This window comes from Camelus bactrianus, chromosome 5 (genome assembly GCF_048773025.1).
Source record: "Camelus bactrianus isolate YW-2024 breed Bactrian camel chromosome 5, ASM4877302v1, whole genome shotgun sequence".
NCBI lineage: Eukaryota > Metazoa > Chordata > Mammalia > Artiodactyla > Camelidae > Camelus > Camelus bactrianus.
In genome coordinates this window covers 43,689,357-43,713,138 of record NC_133543.1, presented here as the reverse complement: position 1 = coordinate 43,713,138, position 23,782 = coordinate 43,689,357, and the positions used below count along the sequence as shown (strand labels likewise).

Genomic DNA, 23,782 nt, shown 5'->3' with positions numbered 1-23,782 from the left:
TTATGTAAGACATTTGTACAAAATCAGAACAAAAAACCAAAATAAAGATTTAATTTCAGTTCTAACACTAAGTTAAGGTAACTCCACTGTATTTTGGAAACTGCACTGTATTTATGACCCACTATCTTATGTGCAGTCCACTTGCTTAATACACTATATCTTGGAAAAAGGGCTTCTGTCCAAAATACATATACAGTAATTCTTACACAAGTTTAATTCTTACCTGATACTGCATTTAAACCATGTCCAACACTTCTCCCAGCTGAGGTAGATGTACAGTTTGTATAGGAAAGTTTAGGTCTTTTTGAGTCGTGATCCCGTTGCTGGTTTTGCAATCTTGAGCGTGCTCCCTGACTTAGCTCAGACTCACTGTACCATGCAGACTGAAATGGCGATGCAGACGCTGATGCTGATGTAGACTGTTAAGTTAAAAATTTTCTTTAAAGTAACAAAAATGCCGGCAATTTTTAAATATTAAATTTAATCTACAATTCTCTAAGAAATTCCCAAGTATCCTTCATTCCTCACAAGCACAAATTTTTCTACCAGGCAGGTTTTTTGTAGTCTGTTTCCTTCAAACCACTTGTCCCTTTACTTTATACTGTAGTTGTACTTTGCTAGGTAACCAATCTGATTTAGATTATATCTTCTATGTAACTGCATACAAACAGTAGTTAAGAAACACTGAAGAGTAAAAACGACATAATCATTTTGTTTTCTTGGTTTGGTATTAATGTTCTGAGGACAATGCTTCCTCTTCTTAGAGGTATACCAAGATAGGCATACTCTACTATAAAAATAAGATTTTTGGAGTAATAAAAAAAAAATTTATCCTAGATCTTATGCCTATTCTCAGGAATAGTCATCCAACAATGTAAGTGGTTAAAAAAAAAAAACCTAACATATGGAATTTCTTCATCAGTGAAGCAACAAGAAACAGCTAAAATTACATATTTTAAAACTCTCAGCTCAAGGGTTTTTTTTTTTAATATACAAATATATGGTCAACAAATGAAATAACACAAAAGACACTCACAATGCACAAACACACACACATAAACAGACCAAGAAGGATGCATTTGGCATGTAATCTCTGAACTGCTTGAAGATACTTATCACTAACATAAAAGTAATTTCTGGGAAATAAAGAAAAAAAGATATTTAAAAACCATGTTAACATGCAAGTATGTGGTAAGTAGTTCATTTTATTAAAGAATGTTAAAATGAAAAAACAATGTTCTCATAAGTGTTATATTTCTTGACAAAAGAAAGCTAAAACTGGAATGTTATCATGGGCCGTAAATTCAGTTTGTTAATGTATACGTGACAAACGTAAGAGCCCAAATAATGTGCTCCGTCAAAGAGTTTGAGTACAAATAACAAAGTTATAATACAAATAAATGTTGAAAGTTTTACAGAAAAGATAAAAAGATGTATTAACCACTTTGCCATGGGAATTCTTTTAAGGGATTACTACTTCGTTGATCTATTATCTTTTAATTATGAGAAGCATATTGCATGCATTCAGAGAACTGTATTAGTCCATGGAACTCTATAGAATAAACTACATGGAAAAGCAGAAGACACAAAACTGAAAAAGTAGGAATGGACAGATCAGGATTTCATCCACCCCTTGCCCCACAGAATATTTTGCTAAATGAATGTGGCAAACTTCAGCTGAGCACAAACTTGGTCTCACAAGACTTCTGAACCAAGTTTTCCACTGAGCTGCAATCAATGAACTGGAGTAGCACAAGAGATAAAATTCATTAAGTATTTCAAAATAAAAACCATTTTATGTGCCACTGTCAGGGTTTAAGGGACCTAATCCTGCAGGCCAGTGATTCTAAGACCTTTGAATTTCAAAGACCAAAATAAAAAAATGTTTTAATTTAAATTTTAGAAAGAACTGCCACTTTTTACAAGTAAGGAAATTTCAAATAGCAATTATCATCCAACTCTGCTCCCAATCTTTTAAAAGGGGCATTTTATATGCTCCTAAAACAGGAAGGACATAATAGACTAACACAAAATAGACTTTTAAAATGAATGAATTTTACTTGTATGGAATTCCTAACTTGTTCTTATTTTTCTCATTTTGCATAAACTAGACAAACTGTTACTGAATAGCACATCCACAAATAATGACTTTAGGAGCTACTGAAGGAGAAAATACCATCAGATCAATTACTTGGAAAGAGCTTCAGAGCACTGTGGAAGATTAAAAGGGTGGAATGGACAAAAAGTAGGAAAATCAGGCAGTTATTGGACTAGTAAGAAATAAGTTCTTGCGAGTAAAAATAATGGAAACAGGGAGTCATTATAAAAGATAAAAAGTTATCAAATTTAGAGACAATGTGAGAAACTGAACAAAAGTCAGTCACTCCACAGTTTTCTGGCATTGGCTATTGGTGAGATAATGACACACTATTTGGCAAATAATTTTCATGACTCACAACTCTAAAAGATAGCCTATGTGTCATCCCAGAGACAGAAATACTTGTTAATGTAAGTATAGGAAAAGAGAGATAAAGTCCTGATCAGTTTTTCTGCTGGCTTAAATTCAAAATCAAACCCTTCTCTGGTTTTTACCAATCCAATTTTGTCCATTGTTCAAATATTCTCAGTCTGAAGCAATGAGCTTTTTTTCCTTCTGAATTCCTTTAACAATTAAAGAAGTTTGGGATTCATTTCTATATTAATCTCTTATGCTGTCTAGAACTATTAGTGGTCAAAAGAAATTAGAGTCTGTCTCCAAAGTATACTGCCTTGCAGATAGATACTGGATGCTTTAAAAAGTAGTTGTGGGGCTGTTTCCACTTTTTAGCTATTGTGAATAATGCTACTATGAACATTTGTGTTCAAGTTTTGTGTAGATACATATTTCTAATTTTCTTGGGTGTAACTGACGGCTCATATAATAATTCGAAGTTCTTTTAGAAAAATTAATATACTGTTTTCCAGAGCGGCTGTACCAGTTTAAAATCCCATGAGTGATTTATGAAGGTTCAAATTTCTCCATAACCTTGTCAACGCTTGCTATTGTCTCTTTATCATTTTAGCCATTCTAGTGGGTACAAAGTAGTGTCTCATTACAGTGCTGAATTGCATTTCCTAATGGCTGATGATGCTGAGCATCTATTCATGTGTTAACTGGCCATTTGTATATCTTTGGGCAAATGTCTATTCAGGTCCTTTGCTCATTTTAAATTGAATTGTCTTTTTATTGTTAGAATGTAAGAGTTCATTACATAGTCTAGTTACAATTCCCTTGTCAGATAGCATATGGTTTACAAATATTTTCTCCCATTCTCTAAGTTGTCTTTTAACTCTCTCCATGGTATCTTCTGACACACTAAAAATTTTTAATTTGGTTAAGTCCAATTAATCTTTTTGCATTTGTTACCTCCAGACTATGAACATTCGTATGAAAATAGGTGGATAAAGAGTTACTAAATATCATTTGAGTTTCACAGAGTTCTCATTTTCACTAAATTTCAGTCTCTACCCAGAATCAAGTAATAAATTTGGCTCCTGAAGTAAACATTTTTTATAAATTACTTACAACTCAAAAGGTTATGATTAGAAAGGTGAATTGTATGGTATAGGGGCTTTCTAGCTCAACAAAGGAGCTGAACACTACATTGTATACCTGAGAAATCAATGAAAACAGTTTGAAAACTTAATGGCTATAGATGTATGTACAATGGAGGGAAGAGAATTTTACAAACATTCTCTAACTAGTGGGCACCCAATTTTCATTTTACTTACTTATTTTTATCTTCATAATATTTATTTAGGTTACCCTTCCAACAAGAAGTTTACTGGAAGCATAGCCAATGAAATCATTATTCATTTACTATTAGTATTGTACAAGTCAATATCTGCATTTGGAAAATAATTGCTTCTAAAAAAAAAGTTTTAAACCATTCCCAAAGCAACTACCTTAAAAACAGTACAGCAAAAAAGATCCTTAATGAGAAAATATTTGCAAATCATGTATCAAATTAGGAACCTATATAAAACTCTTACACTTCATAATTTGAATCAATAATCAGTAAGTTTTCAAAACAGAAAACACTAGGCCCACATGAGTTCACTGATGAATTCTATCAAACATTTAAGGAAGAATTTAAACAGACTCTCCACAATCTCTTTCAGAGGAAAGCAGCAGAGAAAATACTTCCTAAATCGATCCATGAAGATAGCACTACCCTAATACCAAAATCAAACAAAGAAATAAGAAGAAATCTATAGGCCATTCTCTCTCATGAACATAGATGGAAAAATACTGAACAAAATATCAGCAAACTGAATCCAAAAAGTATAAAATACAACACCCTTTATGATTAAAAACTCTCAGCAAACTAGAAATAGAGAATAACTTCCTCAATTGTATAAATGCAAAAAAATGTACAAATAACTATTTGTCCCCACTTTTTAAAACTGAACTATGACCATTTCATAATGTTGTGTCAATTTCTGGTGTACAGCATGTTTCTATCACACAGATACAAATATTCCTTTCCAGATTCTTTTTCATTATAGTTTACTAGGAGATACTGAATATAGTTCCCTGTGCTATACAGTATAAACTTATTATCTATTTTATGTTTAAAAAGTATTTGCAAATCTCAAACTCCCAATTTATTCCTTCCTATCCCTTTTCCCCCTGGTAACCTTAAGGTTGTTTTCCATGTCTGTTGAGTCTGTTTCTGTTTTGTAAATAAGTTCATTTGTGTGGTTTTTTTTTTTTTTCTCTTAAGATTCCACATATAAGTGATATATGGTATTTTTCTGCTTCTGGCTTATTTCACTTAGAATGGATTCCCAGGTCCATCCATGTTGCAAATGGTATTATTTTATTCTTTTTTATGGCTGAGTAGTATTCGTGTGTGTGTGTGTGTGTGTGTGAGTGACACAACTTTATCCAGTCGATGGACATTTACGTTGCTTCCATTTCTTGGCTATTGTAAATAGTGCTGCTATGAACATTAGGATACATGTTATCTTTCTTAATTACAGTCCCCTCCAAATATATGCCCAGGAGCAGGATTGCTGGATCATATGTTAAGTCTATTTTTAGTTTTATGAGGAATCTCCATACTGTTTTCAGTAACGGTGGCACCAAATTACATTCCTACCCACAGTATAGGAGGGTTCCCTGTTCTCCACACCCCCTCCAGCATTTATTGTTTGTGGACTTTTTAATGATGGCCATTCTGATTGGTGTGAAGTGATACCTCACAGTAGTTTTGATTTGCATTTCTCTGATAATTAGTGATACACAGCATTTTTTCCTGTGCCTTTTGGCCATTCGTATGTCTTCATTAGAGCACTGCTTACTTAGGTCTTCTGCCCATTTTTGGATTGGGTTATTTTTTGTTGTTGTTGCTATTAAGTTGTATGAGCTGTTTATATATTCTGGAAATTAAGCCCTGGTCAGTCACATCATTTGCAAGTATTTTCTCCCAATCCATAGGTTGTCTTTTTGTTTTGCTTATGCTTTCCTTTATGCAAAAGCTTGTAAGTTTAATTAGGTCCCATTTGTTTATTTTTGCTTTTATTTCTAATGCCTGAGTAGACTGCCCTAGGAGAACAATGCTAAGATTTATGTCAGAAAATGTCCAGGAAAACTGGACAGCCACATGTAAATCAATTATATTAGAACACTATCTCACACCATACACAAAAATAAACTCAAATGGCTTAAAGACTTAAACTTAAGATAAGACACTGTATTTAATAGAGAGAAACTTAAAAGCTTTTTCATTAAGATCAGGTACAAGGCACTGCTTTTTTCTTCTTTGTTTAAAAATGACATATAATTAACAATAATGAGTTTCACCTGTACCACATAATAACTATATATGTGTGTATACATGTGTATACATGTGTATATATATGGTGAAATGAACAACACAATCACATAATCATTCTAGTTAAAATTCCCCATTACAAAGTTACAGTTTTTTTCCTTGTGAGAATTTTTAAGGTCTACTCTTTTAGCAATTTTCAAATATGTAACATAGTATTATTAATTATAGTCACCATTCTGTACACAACATCCCCATGACTTATTTTATAACTGGAAATCTGTACCTTTTGACCTTCACTCATTTTGTACATTACTTTGACGTATGTGTGGATATTTTAAGAATATTAATTCTTCCAATCCACAAGCATGGAATATCTTTCCATTTATTTGTGTTTTCTTTAATTTCTTTCATCAATGTCTTTATAGTTTTCAAGGTAGAGGTCTTTCATCTCCATGGTTAAATTTACTCCCAAGTACTTTATTTTTTTTCATGCAACTGTAAATTGGACTGTTTTCTTAATTTCTCTTTCTGATAGCTTGTATTAGTGTATAGAAACACAACAGATTTTTGTGTACCAACTTTGCATCTTGCAACTTTACTGAATTCATTTATTAGTTCTAACAGTTTTTTGATGGAACCTTTAGGTTTTTCTATATATGGAATCGTATCATCTGCAAATGACAGTTTTACTTCTTCCTTTCCAATCTGAATTCCTTTTACTTCTCTGTCTGACTGCCGTGGCTAGGACTTCTGATAATACACTGAAAAAAGGTGGTGAGAGTGGGCATCATTATCTGATCTTGTTTCTGATCTTAGGGGAAAAGTTTTCTGGATTTCACCATTTAATATGATACTAGCTATGGGCTTGTCCTATATGACTTTTATTACATTCAAGTGCGTTCCCTCAGCACCCATTTTGTTGAGTTTTTACTATAAACCATCTTTCTTGCACCCCAGGGATAAATTCCACTTGACCATGGTACATGATCCCTTTAATGTATTTTTGAATTCAGTTTGCTAATTTGTTGAGGACTTTTGCATTTATGTTCACCACAGATACTGGCCTTTAATTTTATTTTCTTGCAGTGTCTTTATCTAGTGTTGGTATCAGGGTAGTACTGGCTTCACAGGAAGAGTTTAGGAGTATTATCCCCTTTCTATTTTTTGGAAGAGTTTGAGAAATTCTTTTTCTGAGTTCAGTAGAATTCACAAGTGAAGTGATCTGATCCTGGACTTTTTTGTCGGGGAGTTTTTGATTATGATTAAACCTCCTTACTTATTACTGCTCTGTTTAGATCTTCTATTTCTTCATGATTCAGTCTTCGTAGGTTTTGTGTTTCTAGGAATTTATCCATTTCTTATAGGTTGTCCAATCTTTTGCTGTATAATTGTTCACAGTAGTCCCTTATGATTCTTTTTATTTTTGTGGCATCATTTATAACATCTCCTCTTTCATATTTTATTTTATTTGAGTCATTTTTTTCTTGGTGAGTCTAGCTAAAGATATGTCTATTTTGTTTATCTTTTCAAAAGGCCACCTCTTAGTTTCACGTATCTTTTTAGTCTCTATTTCATTTGCTTATGTTCCAATCATTGTTATTTTCATTTTACCACTCTTTTCCAACACTGTACTGAAAGTTATAGCTAATGAAATAAGGTAAAAAAATAAAATGTATACAAATTAGGAAGGAAGATTGTAGGTGACATGATTATCTATGTAGAAAATCTGAAAGAACTGACCAAAAAACTCCTGGAACTAACAAATAATTATAGTACAGTTGCAGTATACAAGGTTAATATACAGAAGTCAATTGTTTTCCTTTCTTTATACCCAGAATGAAAAAGTGGAATTTGAAATCAAAAGCTCTTACAATTAATTAATAAAATGACAAACAACCCAACTTAAAAATGAGCAAAAGATCTGACTAGACATTTCTTTATACATATAAAAATAGCCAATTAGCAATGAGGAGATGCTCAACACCATGAGTCATCAAGGCAATCCAAATGAAAACTATGAGATACTACTTCACACACATGACAGGATGGTTAGAATCAAAACGTAAGGCAAGTACAGACAAGGATGAATAGAGATCAGAACCCTCATACGTAACTGCTATTCAACCATAAAAAGAAATGAAGTGCTGATATATGCTATCGTCATGTAGATGAACCTTAAAAAATATGCTAAGTGAGAGAAGCTAGTCACATAAAGACCATACAGAATGTTTCTACTCATGAATGTGAAAGTCCAAAATAGGGAAATCTAGAGGCAGAAAGTAGGTTAGTGGTTGCTCAGTTCCGAGCGGGGAGAGTAAAGAAAACAGTGCAGTGATAGCTAAAGGATCTAGGATACTCTCTTGAGGTAATGAAAGGTTCTAAAATTGACTATGATGATGGTTTGTACAATTCTGTGAATACACTAAAAACCACTGACTTGTACACTTTGAGTAGGCAAGCTGCAGGGTTTCTGATTTATATCTCAACACTGTCACCTTTCAGACCAAACTGCCAAACATGGCTTCTCTTCCCTTATGAACAAAACACCTTACAGACCGAATTGTGTTTCCCTGTGATATCTCTGACACCCAAAACAAGAGCCCAAGTTTAACTTTAGAGTAGTGCAGAACTTATAAATGCCTATCATTGTTACAACCAACCTGGACCCACTCTCTCAGTATTATCTGTATTTTTCCCCATTCCATTTAAAACTATTTTCATTTTCTTGTTAACCTGTGTACATATGTACATATGCATGTATGTATTTCCTTGGCAGCTACCTTTGTAACAGATAAACAAGCCAAAACAAAAAAAAAAATGTTAATAGCCACTGATTCTTCTAATTCTTGAGAATACTTATTATTGCAAAATATGCAATGGTACTAACATCTGTAATAGTTAATATATAAACTAGAAAAAGACAAAAATAATTGTAAGAAAGTACCTAGAACCTCCATAAAAAGCCTATTTTATTATTTCATATTAAAAGTAATCAATCTCTCCACAAAGCAAAAAGTGGGATTAGGGGTTGCTTACGTTACCGAAAAATATATAAAAGTAACAAAAATAATTACATAGTCACAGAATAATCCCAGATTTTTACTTTTAACAATATAAATTACATAAATTAAATTTTCTTTCCAAAAATATCTAAAATTCTACTTACTGTTACCAAACGATAAGATGATCAGTTTTCCACCATTCAAATTGTAAAAAAGATTTAAAGATGGAATTACAGAAATATCAGCAAGATTAATAACAGAGGCAGCCTAGTTTACAAATGACCAAGAACCAAAAGATATTTAGAAAATCAACTGTTTGGAACTTAGAACCTAGATTGCTCAAAGAGACAATGCTATCTATAAGTCTTAGATTCTTAAGCTCAGGCACACAGTATAAAAAATCATGTGATTGGGAGATACCACTTATCTTTCCAGATTTCAGATCCTTTTATGAAATGACAAAAGCATCTGTCCTATTTAACTAAAATTAAAAGTGAAAAATGTTCTGCCAAATGCCAAGTACTGTATAAATAAGGTATTTTCATATCATTTGATCCTTAATATAAATGAGATTGCTCTGTTATGCCCTGGCCTGACCCTCCTATCTGAAGCTTTAGGTTCACTAAGTGTGATAAAGAAGGACAGTGTTGTGTTGCAGACAGTTTTGAGTGAGAAAATAATCAGCAATTAACAAAAGTTCCCTTTGAAATTCAAAGGTCTTTTTTATTCATTAAATACACATCTAGCTGAGTAATCTTAAGAAGAACATTAAATAAAACTAAATGTGTGATATAATTTAAATATTCTGATAACATAGTATACTATACCCTAAAAATATTATCTACTTAAACCAATGTAAAGCCAGGAGATAAGAGTAGCAATAACAATCACCATCATTATAATTGGTAACATTCGAATTCTTCTCTAAATTCCAGGCACTGTTGTTGTAAGTGGTTTACAAGTATTACTTCTTTAAATTAGTCTTAAAAGTAACTGTATACTGTATGAGGAAATTACCATTATCGCGAGGAAACAGAAAAGTAAAGCATTTTGCTCAAGAACACAGGAATTTCAGTTTCTAAATCAAAATTAAAAGAGCAAAGCAGCCTAGGAATATACTTAAGATTGGAAATGTTCTTATAACACACTTAGAAAAAAAGACTGGAAGTCATTTAAAGTAGCTGAAAAACCTTAAGAAAAACCCCCAAATTTACAAAACTGATTAATCTTGCTAAAATCAATCAATAAAAGACTTAAAAGTGTTTTTTTTTCACACTTGTTATTTATTAAACTTCCACAATGAAAAATTACACTTTTGGAATAATCTATGACATTAAGAACAAGTTCTAAGAAAAAGTCTGAAAATAGCTGTATTTTAAAGTGAATGTCAATACATTTTTAAAATATATTCAAGACTTTTAGCCTGGTTTCAGAGTCTGTGTTCCTCACTAATAAGCTACGTGAAAAATCTGACATAGATCAGTAGACAAAATTTTATCAAACGGGGAAAAAAAACCCCAATTCTGTGCTCTTAATAAGTCAATCGTTTAACCTACAACACTCCTATAGAATGCAAAATATGTGATTCTGTACCTCTGGCAAGCATACACTTACCTAGCAACAGAGTGAAAAAACAAAACAAAACAAAACACAGTATCAAACAACATTTAAAATAAAGTCCAAGTAAACAGTACATATAAAGTTAGCAAGTGAGCAGTAGATAGGGGCATTTTAGAGAAGTCATTCTATTTCATTTGTCTTTCTTTTAACATTTTGTAAAATGCTTATGTGTGCAGAAGTACTTTAAAATGACTCTGTCATATAGAACACTGCATGATATATAAATATATACATTTGTAAGACTTAAATACATTTTCACTGAAGGATTCTTAGATTCAGTTACCTAAACATTGGACTTTCGCAAATCACATGATTTAATTAGGTGGTCAATCAATTATGCAATAAACTTAAATTTGAAAGACAAGCAAGATAAATTTCTTTACACCTGCAAACCATGCCTTCTGAGGTTTATACTGTTTTATACTACAACCATTTTGTTATAACACTAATAACCTATTTGAAAAACCAAAGTGCTACTGGTCCTAAGGAAAATTAGCTACATAAGAATAGTTTATGACTTTATGTAGATTATAAACCAATGCAAACTCACTACTAATCATAAAAATAAAATGCCAAAATTCATGTAAAAGACTGTTAGTGATGTATCTTCACCAAAAGACAGCCTGTTAATTTAAATTGATACTTAAATGTTTTTAAGTAATAAGGTTTCTATGTCTTTGCAAAGTATGAACATTTTATATATGACCACAATCCTTACTCATAATTCTTAAGTCCAAAAAGATTGAAAAACATTAAGCTTTTGCTACTTGGTGTGAACATTCATTCATTTTGCTGCAGACAGATTAATATTTTGATTACAGGATGCCTCAAATCCAGCTCAATGTTATAAACATACTCTACCACTTTTTTAAAATCCGGAAAATCATGCCCCCAAGGATTTTGAAAATGAGGCTGTACCCGTATTTCAAATTAAGATGTTACCTGATATTCAGAATCCAGTCGAAACGAAGAGTCCCTTGAGTGATAGGTATCATTTAAACTACTTCCTCTGCTTCCAGACATCATCCTAGCACTTAAAGAGTCAGAGGGTTGAACAGAAATTCTTCTTGGAATCCTTGAATGTTTAGACTCCATTCTTAAGGTTTCCTGTGAAATGCAAATTTTGAGTAACTGCGTTTGGGAAAACATGCAAACTTTTGATTCTTAATCCTCTCCTTAATGATCAGCCCAAACCAAGAATTAACCATGCAAATTTATCCGGTATGAAATTGTGAGACTATTATCGCCCTTCTCTACAAGGCAAAGGTCTGAAGTCCATCAAAGTTTCCCCCGTGGTCCATAAAATGAAGCAAATATGATTAAAGTGTAATAAAAAACTGAGGTTTGCTGTTTCTAAAGCCTGAGCTCTTTTCCTTACTCAGTTCAATTCTCTGTATCTCTATAAAATCCTACATGAATCTGCCCTTGACTCTTATTATTCTCAAAGTTCAATACTTTCACCATGAACATTAGCTATGTTGTAATATCTATACACTCCTTAACACAATACGCTCTCACAGGCCTTTGTATGTGCATGTGAAGTCTATACTTCCCCATTCAATTCCTGGTCATAGTCTTAAAACAAGATCAAGTGTGCTTCCACTTTGTATATACTTTTATTAAGACATCATACTATATGCTGTAATTTGTTTTCCTGTCTCCCCTTCCAAAATCTGAGAATAATTTCTAAGTTTTCGTCACTAAATATTCCTTGACACAGGCCAAGATTCACCATTAGCTATGGCTGATTTTTAACTCTACATATAAAAGGATTCATACAACATGTACTCTTTTACATCTTGTTTTACTTGCTCAACATTATATTTGTGAGATTAATTCATGCTGTTGCATGCAGCTATAGTAAGTTCACCCTAATTGGTTTATATAATATTCCATTATCAATACATACAATTTATTTGTCTATTCTACTGTGGATGGACACTGGATTGTTTCCAGCTTTAGGCTATGATAGTAGAGCTTTTATAAAAATATTAATTTTATAAATTAAAAAAATCTTTTAAAGTTTTCTGGGGAAAGAATTTACAGTGAGGCCTCTGGACAACTGAGATGCCACCAGTCTTGAGAGTAAAAAGAGAAGGACAAAAGAAAGTAGCAATAAAAAGAAACCACAATAATCTCTTCCAATTCCCCCAATTACCCACGTTCAAGGTCAAAAATTGTTCCCTTATTGTTCTTGTAGTGGATTAAAATTAAGAAAAGTACAAGCAGATGCACTTCACTTGTCTGATATGCAGCTTAGATAGGTGCATTTACTTTATTAAAACATTCAAATTTAAACAATTTAGTTAAAAATATCTAATTCATTTTCAGCATGTAACCTCATTAACTTATCAACTAAGTTTTGGAACAGTCACCTCTTTTTACCTTAAAAGTTACTACAAAAGATTTCCATTTTCCATAATATTTGTCTCAGAAACACAGTATCAGACAATGACAGAAAAGAGGATGAAGAGAGCAAAAACATCAAGAAAACATATCGTCTATTGCAGTAGGAGATATACAACAAACATCAAAAAGATATAACACAAGCCCAGTATCAATTAAAAGTATTCAACTAAGGATATCCAGCTAACGAGAAACTAGAGTAAAAGCTATACTATGGGACATGATTAAATCAAAGAAAGCTTACTTATCAGTAAAGGTCAGCTTCTAAGTTCCAGTTAAACACAACAGGTTACCCTTATGCATCTATTTTAGCCCCTCTTTCTAAAACCTCTATAAAACCACAGTAAATGAATCCAAAAACTTTAACCATGAAAAAAAAAAAAAACAGGAAAAGAACATAAAAGGCAAGAGGTTTCAATGTATATTTGGAAAATCCAAAGTTGGAGGAGAGGTAGAATAATTCAGGAGAGGATAAAACTACACCCTAGATACTTTTTAGAAGAGGTAGGAACTGGAAGCAAAGCAGTTGACCTTAGCATCCTAGGAAGAATCAAGATGTGAAGATATAAGGTACATTAAAAAAGGAGTGATGCATGGGGTTGAAAATGAGTTGTTGAATTAAAATCTGTAGTTGGAGCAGTAAAACCCCAAATAATTCTTCCCAAGCTCCACTCTTCCAAATATAGGATATTTATTCTCTAGAGAATAAGGATCTCCCAGGCAATTTCCCCCCCACCCTAAATATATAATCATCTCTGCACAGGTAAGTATAAGGAATAAAAGAAAATCCATATACTCAATGTTGAGACCCAAAAACGCTTTCCTGGTCCTGCTTCTATAATGCTGTCAAAAACCAAGAGATTTACTGTTGGATCACCAAACAAAACACCAGAGAAGATTTCTTGATACTGACATTTGGAATGCTCCCAATTACAAAGTTAATTTGTCATTTGACCATCCTACCCACAGCAAAGTCTACTAGAAACCAAGTTTCTAATCAGCTTCTTTAGTGCTTCCCTCTAATAGACAAACATCAAGGATGACTAGGTATCCAAGGAAAACTTCCAATATAAAACAAAAGCCAAAGTAAACAACAAAAAAAGGAACTTAAGAGAAAATTTGAGGAAAGGAGCTAATTAATCATCCTCAAAAAGATCAAAAGACATTCATTCATAAAATAAGAATAGTTATCTATCATTTGACTATAATTATGTTTGTAAAAGAGAGAGAAAAGAAAATGGAGAGAAAATTACCTAAGAAATGAAAGAACCTTTCTAGAATTGAAGGACACGAATCTCCACATTGAAAGAGGTCAAGAGTAACTAGTAGGATCAAAGAAAAAAGACCAACACTAAGCACAAATTACCATCTTGAATTTCAGAACACTGGAAATAAAGAGAAGATCCTATAATTTACAAGAGTGAAAAAATGGGTTATGTACAAAAGAAAAGTAATCAATCAGAATGGCTTCTTAATCACAAGTTTAAAAACTTTTAAGACAAAAAGCAATGCTTGTACTACTGAGAAAAACAACTAGTCTAGTGGTGAAATGTGAAGTGGAGAAAAACAAATTTTCGGACATGCAAGCTTTTAAAAAACAATCAAAAAAAGAAGACAAAACCATAGGAAGGTAATGAAGATCATGTCTTAGGAAAATGGGAGTGTAAAGAATGAAAGAGTCAGACACAGAAACCAGAAAATAGTTACAAAGGTATGTAGAAAGCATAGGGAGCAAATGATCAAGACTGGAACAGTATCACAGATAATCAAAGCAAAGTTCTAAGGAAAAAATAGCATTGTATGGAAGCTATTCTGGCACACGGCAGAGATGATGAACCAATGGGAAAAACTGCTGAGTACTTAAAGCAAATAGCAATTCAATACATTAATATTGTGATGTGGGAAAATAGAGCTACTGTTCAAGAAAGGCAATACTGCAGTGTTTGAGTGATCTCTTTAATATTTACATATTTGAAATAGTGTAAACATAGACTACTGAATCAACAGTCTTGCTACAAACATGCTGTCTGATGGAGGTGGGTAGGGGAAGGACAGGATAAATAAAAAAGCACATATATAATATCGAAAAACCATCAACAGTATAAACACATCATTCAGAAATATGAAGGTAAATCCTAAAACAGCTAAAATGTGAGGACTGATGCCCATGGAAAGTGGGACTGGTAATGAGGTAAAGGCAAAGGACTGCTGTTTTCCTTTTAAGTAGGATGACCGTATTTCCTGGTTTGCGTAGAACAGCCACAGTTTGTGGTCAGAAAAGCCCTAATTTGTACTCATTATCCCGGGACAATTATTAATAGTGCTTGTGTTGTCTCTTAAAAGTGGCCTGGTTTGGATGATAAAGCACACATATGATCACCTAACATAAATCTTTCCTACCTTCAGCTTCTTATAAATTCTATACATACATCTACAAAAATTTTTTATTAAAAACGTCAATCATGAATCGGACATTTAAAGAAGGCATACGTTAGCAGAAAGATTATTAATAGTTAAAAACTGACTGCAAAAGCCCATAAATAATTTTACAAGTAGCAGATGTGTTATTTTATCAAGGAGGCTATAAAAATACTAAACAAGAACTGTACTTGTTAAGGATTTTAAACAGGGAGACAATGTTTTTTAAGACACAGGCCTATGGATGGTTCTTCAACAATAATGCTTCTTAATCATACCTCTCATAGTTTACTTCGATTATATTTACACACAATTCTTACTTGCAGACTTACTTGCAGAATGAAACTAACCTGGTAGAAAATCTGCTCAAAACAAACCTCTTGGGAGAAGGCAAAGAGGCAGAGTCCTCTGAGAGCTATAATTTATACTGCATGAAACTATTTTTGGCAACTTCTCTACATAAACTGATTGAGTTTTCACAATGTGGGTGTTACCAGAAAAACTTACATAATTTGATTGTGTAAGTTGTAGGTCAAAAGCACAAAAATAGTAAAAAATAAAATGTACAGTCTTTAAAAAATTCTACCAGACCAATTACAAGGTACTATGAGGCATCTTTTCAAGTTCATTTATTAAGCAATAGTTTTTTTATATACTTAATGTGTGCTAGGCACATTAATTGAATACTAAACAAGGAGATGGGGAGAGGGGACAACAATGAACCTACTGAGATAGTGACTATGAAGAAGCTGTAGCCTAGTAAAGAACAAACTACACAAATAACCATACAACTTAAACAGCTGTAAGTGCTCTAAAGGATAAGGTTTAAGAGAGAATAAAAGACTAGCAGGAAAAAAAGTATCTGAACCACCCAATGCTTTTTAACCAAGACTTAAAGAGTAAAGCACACAAAAAAAGTTTATGTGTACAATCTTTCCTCAATGGTCAATATAATGGTCTCTTACTTTCTTTCTGTCACTATGTAGTTGCTTTAAATACAAATTTCTTTAGATCTGATCTCACAGTTGGATAGTTGAGCGCTCCCTCTGTTCAGTGATAAGATAAAAACTTATCACCAGGGCTGGCTTTATAAGTGTACAGACATACAGGGCCCTGAACTTGATTAAAAGCTCTTCTGTTGACATCTTTAAATTACCAGTAATTTAATCTTAGAATTTGTGTTTCACAAGTGAAGTCAGTTAGAATAGTGGAGCATGAGCAGAAGAGATATGTGCCTGTCTGCCATGCCTTGTCACTTAATTTGCATTTAGCACTCATCATTGCTATGAAGCTTACATTAACACACTTATTTTTACTTTTGGAGCCTCACTCAAGTCCTAGGCATCAAAGGTCCACAGGACATGTGTGCTCATGTTCCTTATCAACACATCTGTAACTGTGTAAGCTGAGGCACTGAAAGCTCCGAGAGGTCATATCTTTTATTCTCCAGAACATACTTCAACTTCAAACGCAGAAAGAATATAATGAGTCACAAAGCCACAAAAATCTTATGATCAATATTTGAGATTTTACTATATGGAAGTTTTCAACTTCTGAAATGAAGTCTCTTGGGTGAAGATTCTCTGAAGCTGATATTTAACTGCTGGTTTATCCAACTAGTCTTTTACTGTTAAGTGTTCCCTTACCTTGAGGCATTTCAATAGTGACTGACACTGAGCAACAAGAGTAGAAAACAGATATTCACACGACTTCTAACATTTATGTAGTCTCTCTATCTCATAAACCTGTGGTTTGTTAGCTACTAAAAAAATTGACAACTTTTTAACTACATTTTTAATAAGTAATTTCATTCTGCTTGGTTTCCAAGGAAACCTTTGAAGAACTCTTTAAGCAAGCTGATGTTTTTGGTGGCTTGTTAAACACTATAAAGAATCTTTAAACCAAAAAAAAGTTTCTCCTATCTATAAACAGTACAATTCAAATCTGTTCTACAGAAATAATCTTACCTTAAACTTTTAGTCTAGGTTAAAAAAGCCTAAAAGAATTCAATGTCATTACCTGACATGCAAAAACTTCTGTGCCCAGTGTTATCTTCAAGTTAATAAGATCTCACAGTCACATGTTAAATGCAACTGAAAAATTAATGTCACAACTTATACTAGAATGCAGACAAATTTAAATTGAATTTTACAATGTTTTTCAGCAAGACTTTACTTGAGTATCAGGCCTACTCTGGGTAAAACAACAAAGTTTGTCTCTAATAATAGCACACTAGGCCTTGTCTAAAGGGAACTCATCATTAACTGACACACTTTCCTCTTTTCTATTTTATCCTACTAGTAACAACACCGGCACCATTTCCCAATGAAACTTTCAACTGTTTTCTACCACCTTAAAAAAATCCTAATTCCAGTTCACCCTGGTAGGGTGGAGATGGCAGGGTCTGCCTGCACTCTATATCCTAGGAGACAGGGAGAAGTGCAGAAATCTTGGGATAGCCCCACGTCTGAGGATCAGGCACAGAGCCCCTGCCTACAACTGGAGAAGGATGCATAGAGCTAAGAACACCTCCTTTCACCATGAGCTTTGCTCCAAATAAGAAGAGCAGTCTACTGCTAAGGGAGTTACAACAGCCTTAGTGCCTTGGACTCCTCTACGGTGCAGATACGCAGGACCTGAAGGAAGTTGAAGCTAATCAAAGAATGCTGAAAGAAATCCTCTAGCACTCCAGCCTCATACCAAGCACCATGTAGCTGCTGGAATACTCTGAAAGTAAATAAAGCAATAATAAAGTTCAAACCTAGCTCAACTATAGACTAAACCAACTCAACCTACCTCTCTAGCAGTCTGACAGAAGAGCATGCCTGTTTCTAGGCATAAATATTATCTATCTCAGTCTCTACTATTATTTCCAATGTTTCACATTCAATCAAAAATTATAAGACACAAAAATACAACGGAAAAAAAAAATCAATTTATCGTCAAAAGATAAGAGTCAACAGAACCAGATGAAGAGATGGCCCTAATTTTAGCAACCTGGGAAATTGATGCATTTTACCAGTAGCCTAGCAAAACTGAAAAACTAGGGAATTGGGAAACAGGCTAGAGGAAAATTATCCAGAATGAAGGATGGAAAAACAGATGATGGTAAATACAATACAGGGTTTAAGAGACACTGAGGAAAGAGTAAGAAAGTCTACTGTACATTTAATTACAAGTACAGAAGGAAAGAACTAGAGCAGAGAATAAAAATTTGAAGAGAACTGGCTGAGTTGATTTGATCATAGTCAAGAAGCCCTCAAAATGCCAACTAAAATAATTAGCAATTATACTAGCATCTAGATTAGATATTCATACCAGACTGCTGAAAATTACACTTAAGAAAATTATAAAATGCTATTGGAGCACTGGATGGGGAACCAAAAGGTCCAACAAGATGAGAAAGACTTCAAATGAAGTAACCTATGAGTTGACTTTTGAAGACTGAAAATAGAAGAAGAGGAAGAAAGCATAAAGACGCTAAACGATGAAGAACTGGAAAACAGAAAATAATGTGAGTGTGAGGGATGAAACTGAAGGCATGGAAGGGGAGAGAGGAACAGAAAAGACTCTCAAGGAAATACACACATAACGTAGATTATATCTAAATTGTTAAGGCAATCTTGTGTCCTTTGCTCAGATTTTGAAGCTTTTTAACCAGCAGTAAGTTGTATACTATTTTTCTAAGAGCCCCAGAAATTATGTTCCTGACAAGCAATTAAAGAGTGTACAAAGATGAAACAATTAGTCCAAAAAAATTTAGTTTTGCCTAGCCCTAATAATAGGTTTATATAGCTTCCTGCATTTCTTACAGTATCTTACTGTATCTGTGAAACCATGGGAAACAGACTACTGCTACAGGCTGTAGCAGGCTCAGTAGCTACTAAAATTTTTGGAAAAGAGTCAGCTTAAAACAAACCAAAAAACTTCCTAAACTAAATCAGTATTAAGGACAAGTTACTAGGAAGAGACACACTTGCTCCAAGACAAATTAGTGAGGGCACAAATACATGGATAGAAAGTAGGTTCAACACATTACAGGTAGAAAAGAATTTACCTAACAACTGGGCGGGGTTGGGGGGGGTGGGAGGGAGGGATTATTCAGTGTACTGAAGAACAAATATTTGCCCTTTGCCCCCCTTTCCCCCTCCCCTTTCCATTTCCCTTTTCTTTTTTTTTCTTTTTTTTTTTGTAGGGAGTTGGGAGTGGAGGACAAGGAAGTACCCAAGATGAGCTGGTTTTTAAAAAAACAGGTAGCCTGAAGTGCCCAAAAGAGGTCTAGAAGCATGCTGGAAATAGTTCTGAAAACCCAGGAAAGCAATATGGGTTAATACACTTATACTGATTTTACTTTTTCCTATACACAAATGCTATTCCTTGCCTTCTGCTTGAACTGTACCTTTTATCTGGTCAGTCATAGTGGCCCCCTCCACTAAGTGTCTAATTAGTAGAATTTAGGGCACTATGAGAAAGTAAACTGAAAAACTTCAGGTAGTGTAAGAAAAACACTTGGAGCAAAGGAGTTCTACATATTACCCTACTCAAGAGTAATGCTTTCTCTGAGCACAACAAGCTGCTTACCAATTGGGACTTGAATCTTTGGTCTACCAAATTTGGAAAGCTGTTAATTCCTAAGATCAGAGAATCAGCAGTGTAATGCTCAAAGGTTTTTCGATGATTCTGCTTAAAAAGGGATCTCTTAAATAACATGTATCCTCTTCTATCACTCTATAGATCACTGTGTCCCATTCCTACAGTAACAGTCTTGTTCAGGATCTGTCAAAAGTCACACAGTAGTCATAAACCAAATAACCAGACTAAAAAAAGGCCCCAGGCCCATCCATATTAACAAGTAGGTGTACAGCCTATACCTAAGACTTTCCCTTTATTTTAAATGCATTCATTAATAAAGGTAATTTTTCCAAAACAGGAAAAAGTATAGGCAAGATAAATTGCCCAATTTTTTTTTTTTTTAGCAACTAAGCCAATATCTGTTTGTAAAAACAAGATAGTTGAGAATGCAAGCTTTGAAGTCTCTCCCTTACTTAGTGTGACTCTAGGCCTAATCTCTCTTAATGCTTGATATCTACATGTACAAAATGGGAATAATAATAGTACCCACTTCAGAGGTACACCATGAGCTTTGCTGGCACACAGTATATATTCAGCAAATACTAGCTATTTTTAAACAATATTATCAGTGCTAAAAGATTTTCATACAGATAGCTTAGTAGACATTATTTTGGCTTTTTCATTATTTGAAATTTGTCTTTAACACATAGTAAAAAGACTTCCCAAAGTCATTCAGATTTATGTATGGGAAGATAACCGTTGCGGAGTAAAGAAAATTTATAACCATACTTATATAAGTATATGCATACAAAATTAGGAAAAAATAACCATTATTAACATTTTACTGTATATCCATTTGGGTTTTGTTTTCTACTTTATAGTTAGTTTTCCAAAATTTCTTTAATGTACTTGGCTTAACTTTATTAAGGGAAACAATTACTAGCAAATGAAAAGTACACTTTTTTAACCTCACATTACAATAAAATCTATAAATGTCTAAGAATAATTCTCTTTCGAAATTGCAGTACTGCTGATTTATACTCCCTAGTATCAACATACCACAAAGTAGTAAACATTAAACAACGGAGTACTATTCTGGTAAATAATAAATGGAAAATAAGGTCAAAATCACTTCACAAAATGGAATTTAGATTACCTGAATATGCCTTAAAAATTTTTTTAACTAGGAAAAATTTTTAAACATACACAAAAGTAGACAATAATGAGCCTCAACGTGCCAATCAAGTCTTCAACAACTATCAACATGACGATTTTACCATCCTCTGTTTTAAAGCAAACCACAATCATGACATCTTTAAGAATGTCTGTTCTTAAAATGTTCTAAGCAATCTGAGGTAAATTACAAAATATGGCTATACATCCCTCCCAGCTGAATACCCACATCCCTTTGTATTTTGATGCTGCTGGTCTGCCCAGGAAGAGGTGGTATCTTATTTCCTCATCCCCTGAGTATGGGCAACCCTTGTGAGACTTACTCGAACAGAATGTAGTGTAAGTGACACATGATTTCCTAGGCTATAAGAAGTCTTATAGCTTCCACGTTCACTCTCTTGGAATGCTGTCTTGAGACCCCCATGTCATAAAAGATCACATAGAGCAAGCCTAAATCTTAACCAACACTAAGCACTAGAAGTGTGACACCATCTTGGACCTGCCAGCCTGAGAAATCCTCCAGCTGAATACTGATACATGAGTGAATCCAGGCAAAATCAGCAGAACTACCCAACAGGTGCAAAGAATTAAAAAAAAAAAAAAATTGTAAACAGTAGTTTTAATCCTCAGGGTTTTGAGGTAGTGTGCTATGTAGCAATAGAGTAAAACTTCATAACTTATCCTTTTTCTTTCCTACAATTATCATTATGCAGCCAGTCTCAGGAAACTCTGATTCTATATCAGGGTCTAACTAGATTTTGTCTTAAATATCCAGGGGAGTTGATGTTACTGAATTACCAAAAGCATATTACTATACAGTGGTATGAAGGCCAGAGTTACTGCACAAAATACCAATGTATTTCAATAGTCAAGTCTTCCAGAAATATATACATAGTTACAACTCCATTATTTACCTCTAACTGGTATATTCTTTTGTTTAAAAAAACCTGGGTCTGGGGAAAATTTTTTTTCTCTTAATGGGAAATCCTAGTGTTTTACTGATCTTAGTGAATATGGAGACATAGGAACCAAGGGCAGTCACCTGAGGAAAGCACTTTGAAAGCACAGAACTTTTTGAGTCTTTCAATGTTGATCACCCATTGTGGATTGGGTGCCCCTGAGGAAACCCAACTGTTACCTAGGTTTGGGTGAAATGGCAATCAACGTGTTAAAAAAAAGTCTCTTGATTTTTAGTTGACAAATATTTAAGATACAAAGATATACCCAAGTCTTAAAAAATAACAACTAATAAACAACAACATCCTACTGTATAGTATAGGGAAGTATATTCAAAACCTAGTAACAGCCAATAATGAAAAAGAATATGAAAAGGAATATGTATATGTATAACTGGATCACTATGCTGTACACCAAAAATTAACACAACGTTGTAAACCAATTATACTTCAATTAAAAAAAAGAACTAGAAAAAAGTTCAATATCTTAATCTGAAAATAGATTTATATTTAATCTGTAAATCTGTGTCAAGTTTCAATCTTCATTCAATAATTGGAAACCTAATTTTACAGCTTTTTCTTAAAGTGGAAACATGTTACACTGAAGTGCAATGATCATAATGAAGAGATAAAAATTAGTTTTAAGGCTCAAAATTTGTCTTCTTAAAGCTGCTGACAAAAGTGGTGTATGACAGTAGGTAATTTTAAAACCAGATGTTCAACTTATCTAGTCTAACCTGTAGAGCACAGAGAAATATATTTGAGAACAAGCAAAACCAGCTTTGACCACATTAGTTCAGACCAGAGTAGAAAAGTTAAAAATTAAGAGCAGTGAAAATTAAAACCCAGCCCACTCCCCAACTATCATTTTATCCTGGCTCCCCCTTTTTGGGTTCATCTTATGATCAGGAACCGAATTAAAGACAGAATTTTTATAAAATAATAACTGTGAGAAGGTAAATCATTTCACTATGATTCTGCTTTAGTGAATTCAAGTGGATCTCAGTTAAGAACTCAAAATCTTACTCCTTTTAAACTGTGATCACGCTAATATGATTAGTTGTTGATTCAGTTACTTAACAGTTAAAAGGTTTAATATGGTAGAGGTAATCAGTTAAGTTTAATTTGTTGGTTAAAAATGGGATTTGATGAAAGCCTGTGCATTTCACTTACCCATTTCCCAATGTTATTAACTAGCACTTAATTGTCTGTAGTAACGGAAAGATGTATCCAAAAAGATAATTTTAAAATCATTTATCTAGCTTAGGAACACACGAGCTATTTATTCCCAACAGCATTGAGCATTAACTTTCCAAAACAGTAGAGAAGGTCTTTCATGTCATGTTCTAACCTTCCATTCAATTGTTTCAGCTACAGGGAAAAAACTTGCCAGTCCTAAAACAAACCATGACACTATGACTTTGCAGTTTCCTTATCAAATTCCTAATCATCCTTCACATCTCAGTAAAAGCAATACTTCCTGTAAAAATTTCCCCGAAGTTTAAACATCCATCCTCTGCGCTCCCACAGTACATTCATACACTTAAACGCTAAGATAAAAGCAGTTTTTGTTTACTCATTAGTCTGATGATTACACTGTGAACTGTGGAGGCAGAAGCTGTGTCAAGCTCCTTCTTGTAAAGATGTGAAGCCCTAATTTAGTAGCTAAAACATAACAAATAACAAATTATCAATAAGTGTTTTGTATTGATAGTTTTGCACCATTAAAATTATTTCCCTAAAATTAAGCAGGCAATTCTTGAACATATACTAAATGAAGAGTTGTGTTGAAATGGATATGGAGCTGATTAAAAAC

The 23,782-nt window shown here is 33.5% G+C and overlaps 1 protein-coding gene across 11 annotated transcripts in view; it reads right to left on the bottom strand.

Moving 5' to 3' along the window:
• Positions 1-23,782, bottom strand: part of MARCHF7 (membrane associated ring-CH-type finger 7) — a 46,682-nt gene that overhangs the window by 20,975 nt on the left and 1,925 nt on the right. For all 11 annotated transcript variants that reach the window (XR_006720528.2, XR_006720527.2, XR_006720530.2 and 8 more), the window contains exons 2-3: positions 11,384-11,548; positions 224-419 (exon numbers count right to left, since the gene is read on the bottom strand). Coding sequence is in view for 6 of the 11 variants with exons in the window: in XM_045507574.2 (XP_045363530.1) it covers positions 224-419; positions 11,384-11,536 (349 nt within the window). In the remaining 5 variants the exon portion in view is untranslated. The remainder of the gene's footprint in view (positions 1-223; positions 420-11,383; positions 11,549-23,782) is intronic.